Here is a 19,099-nt window from a genome sequence, read left to right on the forward strand (position 1 = left end):
ATGTATTTCTCATTGATATGAGTACCTAATTAAATAAATTTATTTTACAAAGACCTTTAAAGGGTCAATAACTTTAAATAATCCAAACAGAGCAATATTTAGTAGCCATTTGACATAATTTAACAGAAAAATTATATATCATGGTAAGAGATACCTTTATTATGTGGTAATTATGGTACGTACAATTATACTGCGTATCACTCGTTTGGTTACATAAAAAAAAATTGTATTTATGCATATTATTATTTACAAAAAATACATTATAGTTATTAATAGTTATAATTTTTCAACATAAAATTACATTAACAAAGTGTTTGTTAAAAATAGTTTTTAACAATAACTGATAAATTGAATTTTAATAATAATTTATAATTAAATTTATAAATTGTGCACGAAATAACAATAAGATTGTCATCATTGACATTGCTTATATCGACACGATCAAATATTTTATTGCTTAAATACAATTAAATTTTTTAATTAATTTTCATACTTATCAATTATAAATGAGATATACCTAAATATCCTTTTGAAGTAACTTGTAAATATTTATGTACAATAGTATTTTTATAATAATCTTTAATTATTGTTACATATTATAATGTATTTTTACATTCACATTCATGTACATGTATTTATAAATCAAAAATAAAAATATACAGAAGCATTTTATGTCAAGTAATATATTATGAGATACTCTTAGTCACAGGTTTTCTTTATATTTAACTGTAATAATATATATGCATAATTATATAACGTTATCTGTAATAGAATTATTTACAAAAATCAATAAAATTTTATGATACATTGGGATGCAGGTCATCAGAAGGTTGGCTATGGGTAGTAGATGTTTGATGTTTTGCTTTATTTGCCTTATTTTGTGCCAACCATGTGCTAAACGTGTATCTGAGGATAAAAATATACAATAATTAGTGTTTTAATTAATCAATTTATGAAATTATGAATTACAAAATCGTTAAACTATTAGTACTAATTATTAATAGTTTTAAGTAAATTATTTACTCAAAATCTATAATAGAATTAAATAATTAAATTTTTCGTAATAAATAAATAATTCACATAAAAATTTATTTACTAGATCCTCCATAACTGTGTCTTCATTTCATAAGTTTTTTGCATCGGAGAAATCTATTTCCCAATCTACATTTAAGAACGTGAATAATACCTTCAATTATAGTATTATTTTTTTATGAAAAGTTTTAGTTAGAGGGAGTCGCTAGAAAATGTTAAAACACTGACACGGTACCGTGTTCCCTAAAGCCGTACATCACGTTGTCTATGTATATATATGGAATTGTATCTAAATAATAAGTGTACAGTGTCCTATTAGTAAGATTTGTTTCTGCGAAAATTTAATCGCGGTTTCTAATCCCGTACCGAGCTCAACATATTCCACCTCTTAAATAATCAATCATTTTAATTAATGTTTTTTTAAATTGTTTATAGAGGATAGTATCATTTAAAAATACATACATTATTATTTACATTCTATTCCACCTACAATTATTACTTGGTGATTCGTTCATTATATCAGTAATTGGTATAGTTACGATTATTAAATAACATTTAAGTGACACTCACTTGCAGTGTTGGTAACAGCAGTCAAAACTGCAATATTCGTCATCCCAATCGGGACACGATACAGCAATGTTGCCACAGCCATTTCGTGTGCACATGTTGACCTGCTGCTTTTGTGGCGGTGTTGGAGTTCCGCCACCGGCTAATGACTGTTCTGCGTCGGGTTGAAACACCATGGCCACTGTGAAGAGAAAAAACATATTATTATTAAAAAGCCACATGCAAAGTTAGTAAAAAAAAAATTATATATTTTTAATATTCAACACATCTTTTCAATATTTTAATGGTTAATTTTTANTCGGGTTGAAACACCATGGCCACTGTGAAGAGAAAAAACATATTATTATTAAAAAGCCACATGCAAAGTTAGTAAAAAAAAAAATTATATATTTTTAATATTCAACACATCTTTTCAATATTTTAATGGTTAATTTTTAATTTAGTAAAATTAAAAACAATTAAAACTCTCTTCGAAAAAACTTAATTGAGAGACAGATATTTGAAACATAAAAGGGAGAAAAAAACTTTATGTACATAATTAAGTTGATATTGATTTTATTCAGTAAACAAAAGTGGAATTCAATTACCACTGCCGAGTTACCCACTCCTTATTATTATATAAACATCTTTGATAGATCAATAATGATGGCGGGAGTGATTATGGTGTTCCCAAAGGAATTGGTGTACTCATCGTAGCCTATAGTATTAACAATGAAATCTCAACGAAATACATTAATCCTTCTTATGTATCGAATGTAAGTTATCTTTCAAACGCAAGTTTTCATTAATGTCTTATCACTACCTTTTGAAGAGCAATGAATAAGACAAAGTTATAGTATTCATAGTCAAAATACAAAGAAGTTAGATGACTGAGTATTAAAGATCTTAAATAAATATTTTAACAGTTTAATGATTTCTGAAATTTCGTACAATTATTACACAATATAACTTCAAAATGACCCGGAAAGTGACCTTTTACATTAGATATTCCCAAAAATTATTTGTTCCAGAATTAATTACTTATTTTTGATAAGATAACGTCTGTAGAATACAAATACTTTGATGAATTATCACTATAAGAAAATATAAATTGGCCTTAGATTATAAATTATTTCTAGTATTACCAAAGTTATCTCCCCTATTTATTAAATTTATTATCTTATCACTGTTATCATTAAACTGATAATTTTATATTACATTGGAGTTTTTAATCTAATTAATAATTATTTTAATGTTTGTATGATTGACAGTTTTGTCGTCCGTAAAGAATAAAAAATAATCGGAATTATTCATTTATAATACTAATACTCACGTAAGATGACACGTTTGTCGGTGGTGTTGGAGGTTGTGACTGCTGTGGCGAGGGTGGCAATCCACCTTGTGGATGTTGCGACAAATGATTAAGTACTGGACCTCCTTGATTATGATTGCCGATCAGTCCTGTAGTTTGCTGCTGTTTTGAAAAAAGTCAAATATTAGATATTTCTAAAGAAAATATTAATTAATAATAAGGAAATAAAACTAAAAGCCCACGGAGTAATAGTTTTGTTTATAACTTTCAGCTGTAGTGTGTGATTATGCTTTTCTTTACTCGAAGGGTGGCGAAGGCGCCATGAGGATTTAAGTCGATACGCGGTTGCGCGTAAAACCAGTGTTACCTACACCGCTAATGCTACATATTATTGTGTTACCAACATATCTAATTTTAAAGTAAATTCATACTTAACAATATTTTATAAGGGATAAATATGAGTAATCTCAAAGTTATTTCACTCATTATTATTTTAAAGTTAAGACAAACGAGTTATTATAAAAATCAACAACACTCTTTCAGAAATCAATTATGAAAAAAATTAGTTATTTACTCAAATTTACATAAATTAATGATAATAATGAACTATAAAATAAAATTTAAAAATAATTATATCAGTAGTTTATTTCATTTAAATAAATATAAATTTTACAAAAACTTCGTTAGCCTACATCATCTTTATGTTTATGGTTAAATTGTATATTAAGTAAGACTTCGAAATAATTTCATTAATTTAAATTTAATACAAACTTGATGCAACATAATTAGGTTTAAGAAAGTTAGACGTTAAAAATCTCATAAATTTTAAATGCCATTAATATTAAGTGCTAAGATTTCTATCGGCCACCCTATTGGATAGCTGATTTAATGTTAATTATAGAATAATTTATAAGAAGAAGATAACGTAGGGTTTTTATTATAGCTTGATAAAATGTAATATTTCATGACTACCTTATTAATCATTCTGATTACATCGGTGCAGTGAAACAGTGGAGTACCCCAAACGATCCTAGATATGCGATATTATTCATTAAACTACAACGTTTACTAGTGTATATGTGATGCAAGTACGTTTACAAAATACTGTTTTTAATTATGAAAGACATTTAGTAGCATACACTTAAGTATTAATATTTAATCTATATATAGAACCAAGAATACAATAAATTCTTAATAAAACTAGTTTTACGTGATAATCGTTTTGAAAATTTCAAAAAATGATATAAATAAACCATACAGGTTTTAAAATGATGTTGTTTAATCACAATAGAAAATTTATATATTATGTTAATTTAATATGCAGCCACAAATATTAGAGATTAAATGACATAATTACTGCTGTAACGAAATTATTATATTAATAGATTATTGTTATACTTTACATCAATATAACACTGTTTAAGCAAAAAATATCTAAGATTCCTATGAAAAACCAACTTTAAAATTTTGGATAATAACCAACATCTGTTTAAAGTCTAAATAATTTCTATTTTAAGAATGACGACCTCCTATGAGCATAATATTTACACCATGTAGTAAGTTTAAACAATATTCAAAAGTAATTTATGTGTATGTACTGGTGATGCTATAATTATTGTTGGCTCTTTTATTTTTTTTAACCAACAAAATGCCAATGAGTCGATTCAGTTTAGTAATTAATTACATTAAATTAAATTAAATTTCATTAATACCTTATTATTTTATTAAATAATACCAATTATTGCACATCAACTATTACACTAACCACCAAGTACATTAATATTAAAATAAAACATTTAGGTAGGAAAAAGGAAACGTTTAAGATCATTCAGATACATAACTTGAGTTCATTAATTAGTTAAAAGCCATAGGGAAACTGAAATATGTCTTTAAACTGCTACGACTTACCGATTGGTTATGATTTTGTGTATGGTTGTTCATTACTGGCACTCGGTTATCCATCATCATGTTGGACTTTTTGACTTGGCCATGCACTTGTGAGTGTGGTGATGGGACAGACATAGGCGGCGATGGTAACCCGGCAGGTGGCGAGTAACCATTGTAAACGCCACCATAGCTTCCCACATAACCACCGGCGTACATATTGGAATCCGTTTCTCCGCCCTAATTGAGAAAGAAATGTTTAATACTACAACCGATAATAATACATATAATTTGTACAAAGAGAGGACTTTCAATATCCTCTTTTAGTCTTCTTTAAATCGATCCTCTCAACCGTCGGCAAGCACAGACTTTTCAAACTTTTTCGCGTGCAAACGCGTCTGGATCGTAAAGTTCTCCCCACTTTTACGAACTACCCTGTTGGTCGATCGATGTAATATATTATATTATATAACATGATTAAAGTCGACTATTAATAATTTTGAATACGGCGTATATTACTTTTAAACTTTTCAACGAGAATTTCCATTAGGAAAAGTTATTATACGATAACATAAAAAAAATTATTTTTATTTTTAAGAAATTCTATAACGGAATACCTCCGTTGGTTCATATTAAAAATATTACATACCTTTGATACAAGACTTGCTCTGTATGCCGCTAGAGCTTTTAAGTAATCTTTCTTAGCCGCTTCAGTTTTCTTTTTGTATACCTTAAAATAAAAAATTTTAGATAAGCAAGTCATTAAAAAATAATATTAAACGTGTAGTTTATTTATTTAATTAGTGAAATGAAATTAAACACAATTCCGTGGTAGTAAATATTAATTCTTGAGCAATCCATTAAAAAATAAAATTCAATTTATAATATTTTATTGTAGAAATTGAACACAATGAGCCATCAAAAAATGTATCTCGAAGAAGTGCCGAACGATGAATGCTTTGCCATGCAAAACGGAAATTGATTTAATCTACTTTTTTTAAATTTTAGGAAATCGTAAACGACCTTCGAAAAACATTTGGGAACCAACCTTCGTAGAATATAGTTTTTTGAATAATTATATTACTCAAAACAAACGTTATTAAATTTTCATAGAAAGCCCTTCAGTGTGACTATAGTACACACGAGACGCAGCATTTATAAATGTTAAATCAATGGCGTTAGGGCTTGTACAGAGAAGTTTCTAATTGAAACGTTATTGATTAAAATCGCTTATAAACACGGAGAGTCTGCACCCTTTTTATGTCGCATTCAATAAGTTCTCCTCTTTTATCTCTCATTGTCATAGCAAAAGCAAACTTTGCATTTCGTTATTATAAATTTGTTCTGTTCCTCAAGGGATCTGCATTAAAAGTAACCTAATTATCCGTACAGAGCTTCGACAAAATTGAATTGAAACTTTCTTTGCAGACATCACATCAAAAACATAGTTAATTTTCCATCAAACGAAATTTTTGTACCAGGCAATACTTCTAATCAAGACTATAATAATAGGACTAATCAATATTGGTTTATTCATTCTACATAATTATTAACTAACCGTAGTACAATTAAAATGCTTTTTACATTAGATATGCATTATTGTAAAAAAAATCAGCTTCAAAGTGATTGTGAAAAGAGTTTTACTGTTATTTTAGTATCAAATTTAATATGAAGATGCTAGTGTAGTTATAACTGGAACCATTTCAATTTCATTGTTTTTCGTAAAACAACTTATACAGACAACTTAAAAGATTTAAAGTTTTCTGTCGACTATAAAATTAATATTATGTTTTTGTTGATTTGTTATTTCGTCAAAGACAATCATACTGTTAATATACTATTGTTGTTTGTAACTAACTTTTAACATTTAATAGATGATAACATACGAATGGCTTTATCCATCGTAATACAATAATATATTATATGGTTTTTTTATACCTATAATAAATATTTTACTACACTCACCGTATAGCAATAGAACAAAAAAATCATTCAAGACTGCTTGTTCGAAGCAGAAACATACATAACGGTTGATGTGATGTATGATAATATTACACATATTATATTATAAGCCCTTGTGATTAATGACGATGTTTAAGTTAAAGCAGTAAACACAATGATAATATTTTATACGCAAGTAAATATAGAAATTTAATTCCAAGCTGAATGAATAATAGATAGTAAGAATGTCAATTCAAAGTCTGCAGCGATAATTCATTGTCAAATGTCAAAAATTTTTCAGTATTCTATTGAACTATTGAGTATTTTGTATGGTTTAGAAAGTTTATGAAGATTTCACTTAAAAGACTAGGATCCTACTGAATGAGGTGGTGAATCAACATTAGTGTTAAATGTAGATCTTAGTAGATTTTTCTTTTCGTTTTTAGTTTATGTTTGGTTTTTATATTTTATCAGTTTATAGTAGAAAAGCAACAAATGTGATGACAAACGAATCAGTTTACAAATAATTATACATGGTAAGTAATTATTTTATAAACAGATTTTATTTTACATTATTTTTCTTAGAATAAAAATACCTATTCTACTAAAATTAAATAATTTTTCTTTTCGTTACAATAGTAAATGAGTCAAACAAATGTCAAGATAATATTATTTATATATTAAAATTATTATTTTTTAATATTTATCGTACCTCCCGGAAGTACCTTTAAGATTTCTCTTGATTCATATAACATGGTATACGTTAATGGTAAATGGCCTATTGCAATAGCCATTCGAATCATGAGAAATAGGTCAGTATAATTGTGAAAGTGCTATATTTTGGTGTTTTAAACATTTATTTCATCATTATGTTAGTATTATATTTTTAAATTTTTACATGTTATTAAAATTAACTAATAAACAAAAAAAATTTGTGACGTCTTAAAAGATGTAACTATTAGTCAATTCATTTAGCAATGTTTCTATACATATTCAATTTATGAATTTTAGTTGATAGTTTGCTGGCAATTAAAAATTACTATAAAAATAAAAACTTTACTTTATGAACGTCATTTGGCTACAGAACTTGGATATTTTAAACCAGCTATGTTAGTCTTTTGATCTAAAAACGTTTGCTTTAAAATTATTGTGGTCTGCATAATGCATTACCGCCATATTTTAATAGAAAACTCGGCGCGAGAATGAAAATCAATTAAAGATTTTTAAGAGTGACACGTTCACTTTTTAACCTTGACGATTTCTTTCATAAAAAAATACGTTTAATCTTCATATAAACGATTACGAATCAAGCTGTCTCATTTATATAAAATCTATAAGTCTTCATCATCGTCAAGTGTAAACAAATTAAACAACATACAAAAGAATCGATATTAAATTTAATCTTCACTTTCTTCATTTTCATTTCTTTTTGGTTTATTTATTGTTAAAAATCCATTTAAAAAAATTGTTTTTAATTGTATTATTAATATAAAATTCACTCAGAATATTAACCTCTATTGAATTTGTTTAAACATTTTCTTCACAATATATAATTAAAACTTCAACTTTCTTACATTCGGTTTTATTATAAAAAGACACTTCTTTTTTCTAGTTACCTATTTGTATCAATAAAGGCATAAATAAACTAATCTCACAAAATTTAATCGAATAATTTAAGCAAATAGTTTGCCTGCTCCAGGCGAGTCCCTAAATTCGTTAATAATTATCACTTCCTTAGATTTGGCATAAACAAATTTCTCATTCTATCTCTTTATTATCAATATTATTTACATATTTTCAACAACATTTTCTTTTGATTCTTATATATCAAAACCTACCTCTATATACAAATTTACAAGTGAAAAAGCTTTAAAAATTACTTTCTTAGCACATACTACCCAACTTATATTTTCATAACGTCAGCTTCGACATTATTTATTCTCTAGAAAGAGTATAACCCCCTGTCCCATTTCTCTGCCACCATAAGACCCAATCTCCTTCATCATCAATATTCTCTTTCTTACTTACTCCTTCTTCTTATACTGTTTCTGTATATTTGGTTTTATTAATGTGTTCGATCTAACTGAGGGCACTTCTAAAAATGGATTACTATTTTTCATTTGTATAAAGACTGTGTAGCTGTGAAAAACGAAACACAGAAATAAGGGGTAAAGATTTTCTTTTCTATAAAATGTTTTTCTTTTGTCGATATAAATAATAAGAGAAAATGTTTATGAGCAGGCGAGTTTGCCAAAACGAAAGGAGAGCAAGAGACCGATTTAACAGTAAAAAGGATTTTAATCTGTCAGTCTTATAAACATAATATTATTTTCTTTGTTATTATTCAAGAATACGAAACAAGCTTTCTTGATTGATGTTTTAGTTTGAATTTCTCAGAAATGAATTAGTCTAATTTTTAATCTAAATATAATTATCATACTAAAAAAAGAATATACCAGTTGATTACTTACGTTTTTGTGGTCAGCATCCAATGAGTCCCACATGGATGCAACAATCTTAGATACTTCTCCAAAACTAGCATTGGGATTCTTGCCCTTAATAGCTGCTTGAGTGTCCCTAAAGAATAGAGCATAAGCAGACACAGGTCTAGAAAAAACAAACATAGCATTTTTAATTAGGATGTTAATAATTTAAACTTTTAAATATACTTATTATTAATTAATTAAAGCTGTGTCGTTCAATTAAAAAAATTAAATGTGCAGTTTTTTGAAACGCTTTGAGCAAGATTATGATTGTTAAATTTTTGCCTTAAGTACATAAAAAAACTTCTCCAGCATTTATTATGCAAACGTCGCCATTTTAGCAGTAAACTTAATTATCTTTATTGCGTTAATTTGCACAATATCTTTGTGAATAAATCATGTTGAATATTATAAGAGTTTTGAGTCATTAATAAATTGGGATTTAGTCACATCGAGTTCAGTCTGTTAACTTTAAAACTTACTGCCACCATTGCTCAAAAGAACATATATTATTATTGTTGTTAATATTATTATTATTCGCGCAAATGGTTCAATTTATATTCGGCTCAAAGTATAATAATTAATAGTGAGTTTAGATTGCTTTAAGTATATTTTATGTAATTAGGGTATAGAAGTTTATGGCAGAGAGCTCCGGAAGTTTGAGTGGTAAAAACTATCGATTCGCATGTAAATGTACCATAAAAATAATCATAATATACACTTAAAGTATTCACTGTAATTTATTTTGTTTGAACATAATATTACTTAGTGTATTATAAACTCTATTTTATTATTCACTGTTTTATTTCATTAATACAATAATAAAAATAAAAAAATAAATACCATTTTATGGTTTGTATAAATTTTATGTGATTATTTCCTTTACTAAAACATATATTTTATAATGCACATACTAATTTTGCTTCAAAAGTTTATGCTATTAAAACAGTATTAGAGTACTATTTTAAACCCTATAATCTTTATTTAATAGCAGCAGCAAAAGCGTTTTTGTTTTGAAAAATGTATTAAGTGTAAACGCTTTGACGTTAAATAATTACTATAATTACTCTTCTTTGTACTACATGGTCTATGCATAAAACTGGAAAAATGTACGCTGTCGAGTATAACTCTTTACCTCGTCTACTTCTCCAGGAACCTATCTATAATTGAAGCTGAATTTAGTATCGTCAAGACAGTAAAGTTTTAATTAGATTTACATCACTGCAGCCTTAATTGAATGCATAAAAAGCAAGATAAAAGTCTTTCCGAAAATCGTTTTCAGTAATGAATACCTCATTGATTACTCCGTTTTATCTCTTCTTGACTACGATAGTCATAGATTTATATTTAAATGAATAAGAAAAAATGCATCTTCATCTTATCTGCAGGTGCATTGTATAATGGGATGAAATGATAACATAGACCGCGATAAAAAATATTTTATATATTTACTCTGTTACTTGTGTAAATAGGAAAATATTTGTTTTTGGTAGCTATCCATCAAGACGGCAAGCCTGTTTCCATCTGTTAAACAATTTTGAAAAAATACATTCTTCCCAACAACTTTCGAACAAAAAATTATTTCTTCGACCCCTTTTACCAATTCATATTCAGCGCAAGGTGGAGACGAGTTTTTCATTGAAAAGTTTAAATGTCGAACAACTACACACTCAAGAGAACTTTAGTAATAACCCGACCCAGCAAGGATCAATATTACGTTGGAACATAAAATATAATAAACTTTTGCCGTGGATAATAAATGAGAATACGTATATTATATGAGAAAGATAGGAGTGAACGTAGAGAGGGTAGTTTTGAAGTTTTTGACGAAAATTACCACATTCCACAAATAGAATACATAAAGCCAACAAAATAGAAGTTTTAGCGTACAGTAATATTCTCAAAAGTTCTCTTGAATATCATATTATCAGTCGTTTCCACTTCAGATGCAATTATATCTTGATGATTTCCGACCAAAACTGTTAACAAATTTTTAATTTAACAAAATAATTATCGTCTTTCTGGTTGATGTGAGCCATGATGAAGCATTGTTACAAATTTAAAAAATTATATGGTTGACTCAGAAGACCCAGACAGCAGCAATTTTATTTTCATAAATAAGTATTAATAATCTTTGTATAGAACAATAAGATGTTCTACCAAGTCACGGCATACTTAATAACTTTTGATCTAGCAAATATTTTAGGTTACTTTTTTTTGGAATCTTACATTCTTATACTACGTTAAAAACATATTATATGTTATTTATTTTAAATTTAAAAAAATAAAATTATTATTTATATTTTGAAATTTCAAATTAATAATTTTTAAACCTTTTTCTTCTAAATTGTTAAGTTGGTAGCTCAATAACAACTTTAGAATGAGTAATTATTAAGTTACAGGAATTTTAATACATAGAGTGACTATGTAACGCGGTCGGGGTATGTGTTAAAATATACACCAGTACGAGCTGTACCCTTACTACCTAATCAATGTATTAAAATACTTACAATTTAGTAAATACTTATTTTAAAGTTTATATCGACCCACGAAAGTGATGTTTATCAACACACCACTTTATAAAATGAAATTGATATTGAATTATTATTTTTTATAATTATGAAATGAATCAAATGATTAAATTATTATATTTCACCACATTAGATAAAATAAAAAATGTCATTGTTGGCATAATAGAGAAGAAAGCAATACGACACTATAGTTCATTCAAAATTTGATTTTAACAATATCGAATAATGAAAATAATTAACATAATGCTCATTATATATACCAAATATTTGATTACTAAAGTTTCTTCTGAATATAGAATTTCATTTCCGAGTAGAAGTAATTTATATTTTAAGAAATGTAAATACTTGATATTATTTAAATTGCTAATATTTCGAATATTCAATTACATCTGAAATAGTTGTGAAATTTTATAAATAACGTCATTCACCTAATCCTTCATCTCTTCTTGGGGGTAGAATGGAATAACTTAAATTAGTTTCATCAATATAACACTCTTATTTCGGAAAAACTTCCCTAGTGTAGTTTCCGAATAATAAATAATGCAATCATCTCATTTCCACGCTGCCGTGCTCACATGATCAAAACGAAAAAAAATACAACAATAGTACTTTTAATATCTTGGCGTGCACATGATAATTAAAAAATAATTCCTTCCAATCAGTATATTCATGACATTCAGTTTTCAATTGATAAAACAAAATAATAGAGTACTTAGGATGTAAATAATAATAAGTACTCATTTCTCGACTTTCATTAACATAAATTACTTATGTAAATTAAATTTAGATAAAATTGTGAATAGTGAAAAATAGTATCAATTGACTTAGATTAATCGAATGCACGTACTATTTTCTTTCTAAGTTTTGATTATTTCAATTCAATTTCGATATTAAAAAGCACTACACAATAAATTCTTAATTATGTATTTGAGTCTGTTATGTCATATCAGAGTTTGTTTACTTGAGTCAATTCATACTGTAGTTATTGTTTCGGATCATTAATATTTTGGAATTAATTGATGATGAAGTATAGTAATTAATAACGTGATTAAGTTGTAGAGCTGTCCTTTTTTAGCTACATGAAAATGTCTTGGCAAACATTTTACCGTTTACACATAACTATATCATCATTCCAATCAACCATTTTGGTTGACAACGCTACTATAAACTGTTCTTATAATTAAATATTGTTTTTTACAGTATTTCAATTTAAAAATATTCAAGGCTAATTTTCTGTATAATACAATTAACTGCTTTATATTTTTCAGCGATTAATTTCTATATTTGTCATAATGTTATTCTGACATTAAATGTGAATTCATCACAGACAACTTGGTAGGAAGTCCATATTCTATGACGTTTAGGTTCTGTCGACGGCAGATTGGCGAAGAACAGGTGTGAGTTTTGTATGAACAAAACGATTCAGTATTATATGTACAACAAACCTTTTGACGTTTAGGATTTTATACAATACAATGTATGTATTATATCTATGTCTGGTTTTTTCTAAATAATAAAATAAAAGGAGAACTTAGCGTTCTTTAAATGACGGCAAGCAACAAAGGCTAAAGGAACATAAATTATTTTTAATGAAAGCGCAACAAAAGGCACCAAATGTTTTAAATATGTCGTTAAGAGAAGTAATCCGAAAGCTAACAAAAGCATAAAGCACTTAAGATGCTGGCGTTATGTTTTCGTATTAACTCACCAGCGTTAGAAACACATTTTATACCGGGATTTGTTTTTGTATTTGCTGTCATATTTGTAATAATATATTTCAAAAAGGTATTGGAATGTTTAAAGGTACCGTTAAACTTAATAATTTATTAAATTAGAAATATTTGAACACAACTAACTAATGTATCATCATAATAAATTACCATTTCTACGTTGTGAATATTTATGCCATGCACAATTAATTTTCAAACTTGACAGACTATAAATTACTATTTGTTTAATAAATAATAATTAATTAAAAAAATTCAAATACCAATAATGTCATCACATTTTATGAAAACTGGTAAACAGTAATTACGATGATTTATGATTCAGTTTTAATTAAAAACTACTAATACTAATTTAATTAAAATTTATTAAAATTACTTTTTTTATATATTTTTTATAATGGATGAATCTAAAATAAATGTTCAACCAATCACTGGTCAAATTAATCTAAAAGTGTAATTATTTTAATTATTCCATACTAGTAAAATTCGTCTTCTCAAGAATATATTTTTGTATAAATATTTTTATTTTGCTACTTAAACTGTACCCTAGTTATCTTAGTTATATATATATATTACTGATTTAAAATAACGTAACACAAAGTAAAATATCACTTACTTTTGTGGTTCATTTGGATCTCGTTTCTTTTTCTTTTTTGTTGGTTTAGGCTTCTTTTGCTGCATTTTCATAATACCACCACAACCATCAATTGGTTCTGGGGAAAGACGTTCTCTCTTGTTTGCAAGCTAAAAATATCATTTTTTTTTGAAACAACAAAACTCCTTATATAAAAATAAAATTAAATAAAAATATCCATTAAGTATATTGTATGCTTAGCGAAAAAAGTGGCTTATAATGCATAGGGGCATTTAAAATTTTTTTTTTTTTATTCTAATGTTTATGTAAATAGTATTCAATTATTCGATAAATATTAGCTAAGAAACATGTATAATGGTGCGGTCCATAAAATATGTATGAGAGTACCGAACGATAATAACACATTTTAACCCAAAAATACCGTATGAAATATGGATCGCAAAGAATATATACACACAAAAATATACATACATATACGTCTAATTTATTTTTTTAGAGGCAATATAAACCCTGCCCTTTGCATAAAATTGCATACATTATTCAAACGGAATTGCCTAGAATTTTACTTGGAAACACCTACCCATTTTTATTTCACTTTACATGACATTATTGGATTATATGAACACTTGAAAACATAAACAGGAAATTGGAATTTTGAGTAACGATGAAAAAGTGCATAAACCTTATAATGATGATGATGATAAAAAGTTAAACTAATGACATTTTCAATTCAACTAATCCATAACATTTTTTAACTATATTCAAATAAAAATTACATTTATGGTTGTATGGTTTTTATTTTTATTTGTTTATAAATTGAGATTTTAATTTATACAATTAATGGAAAGTCATTTTATTCAACACATTTGTTGTTATTTTCTTTAGATCAAAAACAATACAGCGGAATTTCGAATACGAAAATTGATTCTAGTTTTGTGAAGTAGAATACAATACAAGAACATGTATTAAAAATATTCAAAGAAATATTATAATTTATTTTTCGAAAATTACTCATTTTTTCATACAATTAAAAAATAAATTAAACTCACCATTGTTTGATGTGGTGTACTATCATCACTATCATCGCTGGTAGTATTAATACCTTCCGGAGTCGGAGTTGGATTGGAATGCCGATGTTGCATGTCTAAAGAAGGAGTAAGTGGACTAGTAGCCGGAGGTCCCATATTAGTATAGTGTAAATGAGTCGGTTGTATCATGTTAGGGTGTTGCTGTTGATGATGATGTTGCTGCTGTTGCTGTTGTTGCTGGTTGGGAGCTTGATGGTGTCGATGGTACATCATTCCATTTTGTGACCCATTAGAAGCATTAGTGTTGTTCAAAGGTGTGTAACTTGGTTGAGAATAACTGGAACTATATTTTATACATATACTCGTGACAGATTTTAAATGAATAACAATAATAATCGTACAAATAGCTGGGAACGTAGAAAATATTTATCGCAATTAAAAGTTTGTTTGTGCAATTAAAATTTAGTAAGAAGTATTCAAAACAGCAGCGTGCTTCAGAAATATCGGTTAATAATTTTAACTCTTCATAGAATGTATGTTTGATGAGAACAATGTATTAACGAAGAGTAATTATAACGATGGACAATTTATAGGGTAACTAATGAGAATTATATACTTTCAATGACAATTCAAAGTATATTTAGTGCAAGACCTTTTAATTAAAATCCAACTAATGAATCTTCCTATAAGTTATTGCAGAATATTTTCCAAGAAACATTTTAAGTAAATTCCATCAAATAATCAAAATATTTTTGGTGATTTATAATGGAAATAATTTGATTATTACTTAATTGAAGTGTAATCTAAATAACTTGAAAAAATATAATGGTAAATGAATATAATGAAAACATTGGTTGAAATAGTTCAAATGATAGCGTAGAAATACTAAACAATGATTTGAAATGAAATTCGAAGTAAAACTTTGCACCATTTTCCTTAGAAAAGGCTTATGTGCTACACTTAACTAAAATGCCAGTGGATTAAATGTACAACTATAATGCGAGTGAGTTCTTGAAAATTTCCGATGTTAAACCTTCAATGATTTGCTTCAATATAAATGTGAACGTGACACTTTAGTTAAATAAAACATTAAGAAACTCAAAAACAAAACTAATCCATGATATTTAATTTTGACCAAGCAGAATATTATATTCAAATGAATAGTTATTTTTAAATAATTTTTACAAAAAATACAGTTGTATCGTTTATGTATTTTACCTGACGTTAAGTCCAAGTCCGTGTTCGTGACCGGTCAAGTATAGTGGCTGCTGATAAGCCGATTGGTGTGAATGGTGCGTGTTGTGCGTATTCATCCCCTGCATCCCACTGGTATCTTGGGCATGATGATGATTCATCATTTGCTATAATATAAATAAGTAGACCATATTTATCACATTAAGATCACTATACTGATATTTTATGATCATACGTCAGATGAAATATATATGACATCAAAATACAAATTTAATAGTCAAATTCATTATACATTAAATTGGTATGCGCTTAAGAAAACATGGGAATTTGTATTGAATATGCATATGCGTGTCTTTAAGGAATACAAATAAGAAAATATTATCAACAGGACAACATTATGTGTCAAAAAAAGAATATATAGTTATTTTCATTAGTCGCGTCTAAAAATATACATCTACATTAAACATAATAATAATTTTTATTGAATCTTATTAATTGTGTACTTTTAAAAGAATAATTAAATTCATTTTGATGATATAATATAATGATCCATTCACTAAGCTTTCGGTTAAAATAATTCAAATATCAGTGAATTTATGAAGACTTTGACAGAAACTATTTTGCGATAATACTCTTTTAGTATGTTTTACTCTTCACATGATATTCAAGGATTTAGCTGCAATTATTACCTGTGTGTGTTGATAAGCTAATGCAGGTTGTGGTTGAGTATGAGATGTAATTATTGAATCTGCTGAACTATTCGATGGGCTAGACACAGTATTACAGTTTGAAGAGGTATTAGAGTTGTTTACTTGATTAGCCATAGACGGTATGTCAAAGCCTTCATCGCCAAAACTTGGTGTGTGAAACGTCTAAAAACAAAATATTTGTTCAGTAAATAATATAACCCATACATTATTGTAAAATTAAAAGGCAAAATAAATTCTAAGTAACGCTGTTGACTGTAGAGAAGGGTGCAATAATTAATACGTTTAATTACAATTTGCAAATTTTAATAAGCCGTAGTTTGAAAAGTTATACGATACTTGGATAACAGACTTGTGCTGAGTCAAGATAAAAATAAAGTAAAGGAACCCAATTAAATTATTTAAATTGTACCGAAAAGGATAATTACTCTTAAAAGAACACTTAAGAAGAAATATCAAAAGTAGTAATCAAGAAAGTTTGGAAATTCGTTCCGAGTATTAAGGAAAAAATAACATAGCCGTTGAACTTATAATATAATAAAGGCTAATAAAGATGACAAAGGGTAGAATTAAAGAATTACCAAATTTGTCAATAAAATAATAATTAATAAATCACACCAGTGGTGTACTCAGAGGGGATACACTACAGGATAGAATCCTCTTTTCATTGGCCATGACGTAAAAATGTTTGTATACTTTTATGTATATTTTTTATATTTTTATGTATACTTTTTGTATATTTTTATGCTCAAAATGAATAAAACAAATTTCATAGAGGCTTGTCGATCGAAAAATCATATTCACACCCATTATGAATTTCTAAATGCGCCCAAAATAATACAACGTGTCATTTTTCATTAATAGCCAAACAAAATGTATAAGATGTACACCATACAAAACTTCCATCTAGTTAATAAACGTTTCACTATTACAGAAAAATATATTCTTAATTAAAACCAATCATAACCACTGAGCCAATAACAATTTATTTCAATCTTCTATTTGTAATCAGCGCTCCAAGCTCATATAAATTCCTTTTCATTATAGTCTTTTATTTTAAATATCTATTTGCTTTTTTTCTTATTTCTGAATTTGTTTTACTATAATTACAACAAAACTGCTATAATAATACTACCTCCATTTCGTTTTCAAACGGAGTACATTTAACATAATAAACTGTTATAGTACTCTTGTTTTAAGGATTATTTTCATTTCTATACCTATTCGAATAAAATAATACTTTTAAACATGGGTAGCAATTAATTTAGTTGGATAAAAACGTAATAGTTAATATTTGTTAAAAATAGCCCTATCGGAACAATAATTGAAGTAGAAAATGCCATTAAAAGAATATCATTGGGGGCAATAATGATTTACGGGCAACATGGCAGCAATAAATTTTTCAATTCATTCTTTAGAAAATTAAAAGATATTTTTAATTTTATTTTGACGTACAATGAAATCAATTTTTGTTTAATCAACTAGACATTTAATAGTCTTAGTAACGGTCGCTATGACGTACATTTTACACAGCAAATGGAATGTAATGTTATTAATATTATCTTGAAAAGTTACGTTAGGGAAAATATCGATTTGTTTTTTACATTTAGAATTTCCGTTGAAGAGAACACCTTTTTCATTTGTTAGTTTAAAAACTTTTTAACAAAACTTGTTTTGTATTTTCTCAGAAAATTGTATTCTGAATGAAGACAATTTAATTTTCTTTTCTATAGAAAATATTCATAAATAATAAATCTAAAATTATGTTAGAACGTTAAACGTAAAATAAAATGCTAAATAAAATGAAACTTTTCACGTCACATTTAAGGCAAATGCTTTTTATTTTTTCGTTTTGAATTACCTCCTTGAGATGAAAACCATGCAAACGACTTGGCGACAAAAAAAACTATTAGAATATTGTTTGTCAAACGTTTCTTGGATTTATACGAAATCAAAGTCACTATTTGAATTTGGCAAAATTGTTTTATTATACTCCGAGCGTAGTCGATTACCAACAAAATGAAGCTGTAATTCTTCATCGGTACTAGTAATAAATAATAATATTATTACGAATGCCTCTCAAATGAAATTGAAAAAAATGAGTGGCAGAAGGCAATTG

The 19,099-nt window shown here is 27.0% G+C and overlaps 1 protein-coding gene across 3 annotated transcripts in view; it reads right to left on the bottom strand.

The window, feature by feature from the left end:
• Nucleotides 1–1,608: 1,608 nt before the first annotated feature.
• LOC126901806 (TOX high mobility group box family member 3-like) overlaps nucleotides 1,609–19,099 on the bottom strand; it is a 67,151-nt gene continuing 49,660 nt past the window's right edge. For 2 of the 3 annotated variants that reach the window (XM_050678573.1, XM_050678576.1), the window contains exons 3-11: nucleotides 16,963–17,145; nucleotides 16,298–16,440; nucleotides 15,101–15,422; nucleotides 14,073–14,200; nucleotides 9,187–9,322; nucleotides 5,424–5,504; nucleotides 4,799–5,014; nucleotides 2,912–3,052; nucleotides 1,609–1,780 (exon numbers count right to left, since the gene is read on the bottom strand). In XM_050678573.1, the coding sequence (XP_050534530.1) occupies nucleotides 1,742–1,780; nucleotides 2,912–3,052; nucleotides 4,799–5,014; nucleotides 5,424–5,504; nucleotides 9,187–9,322; nucleotides 14,073–14,200; nucleotides 15,101–15,422; nucleotides 16,298–16,440; nucleotides 16,963–17,145 (1,389 nt within the window). In that variant the 3' untranslated portion in view covers nucleotides 1,609–1,741. The remainder of the gene's footprint in view (nucleotides 1,781–2,911; nucleotides 3,053–4,798; nucleotides 5,015–5,423; nucleotides 5,505–9,186; nucleotides 9,323–14,072; nucleotides 14,201–15,100; nucleotides 15,423–16,297; nucleotides 16,441–16,962; nucleotides 17,146–19,099) is intronic. The other variant, XM_050678574.1, reaches the window with a different exon arrangement.

This window comes from Daktulosphaira vitifoliae, unplaced genomic scaffold, assembly GCF_025091365.1.
Source record: "Daktulosphaira vitifoliae isolate Bord-2020 unplaced genomic scaffold, ASM2509136v1 Scaffold_3, whole genome shotgun sequence".
NCBI lineage: Eukaryota > Metazoa > Arthropoda > Insecta > Hemiptera > Phylloxeridae > Daktulosphaira > Daktulosphaira vitifoliae.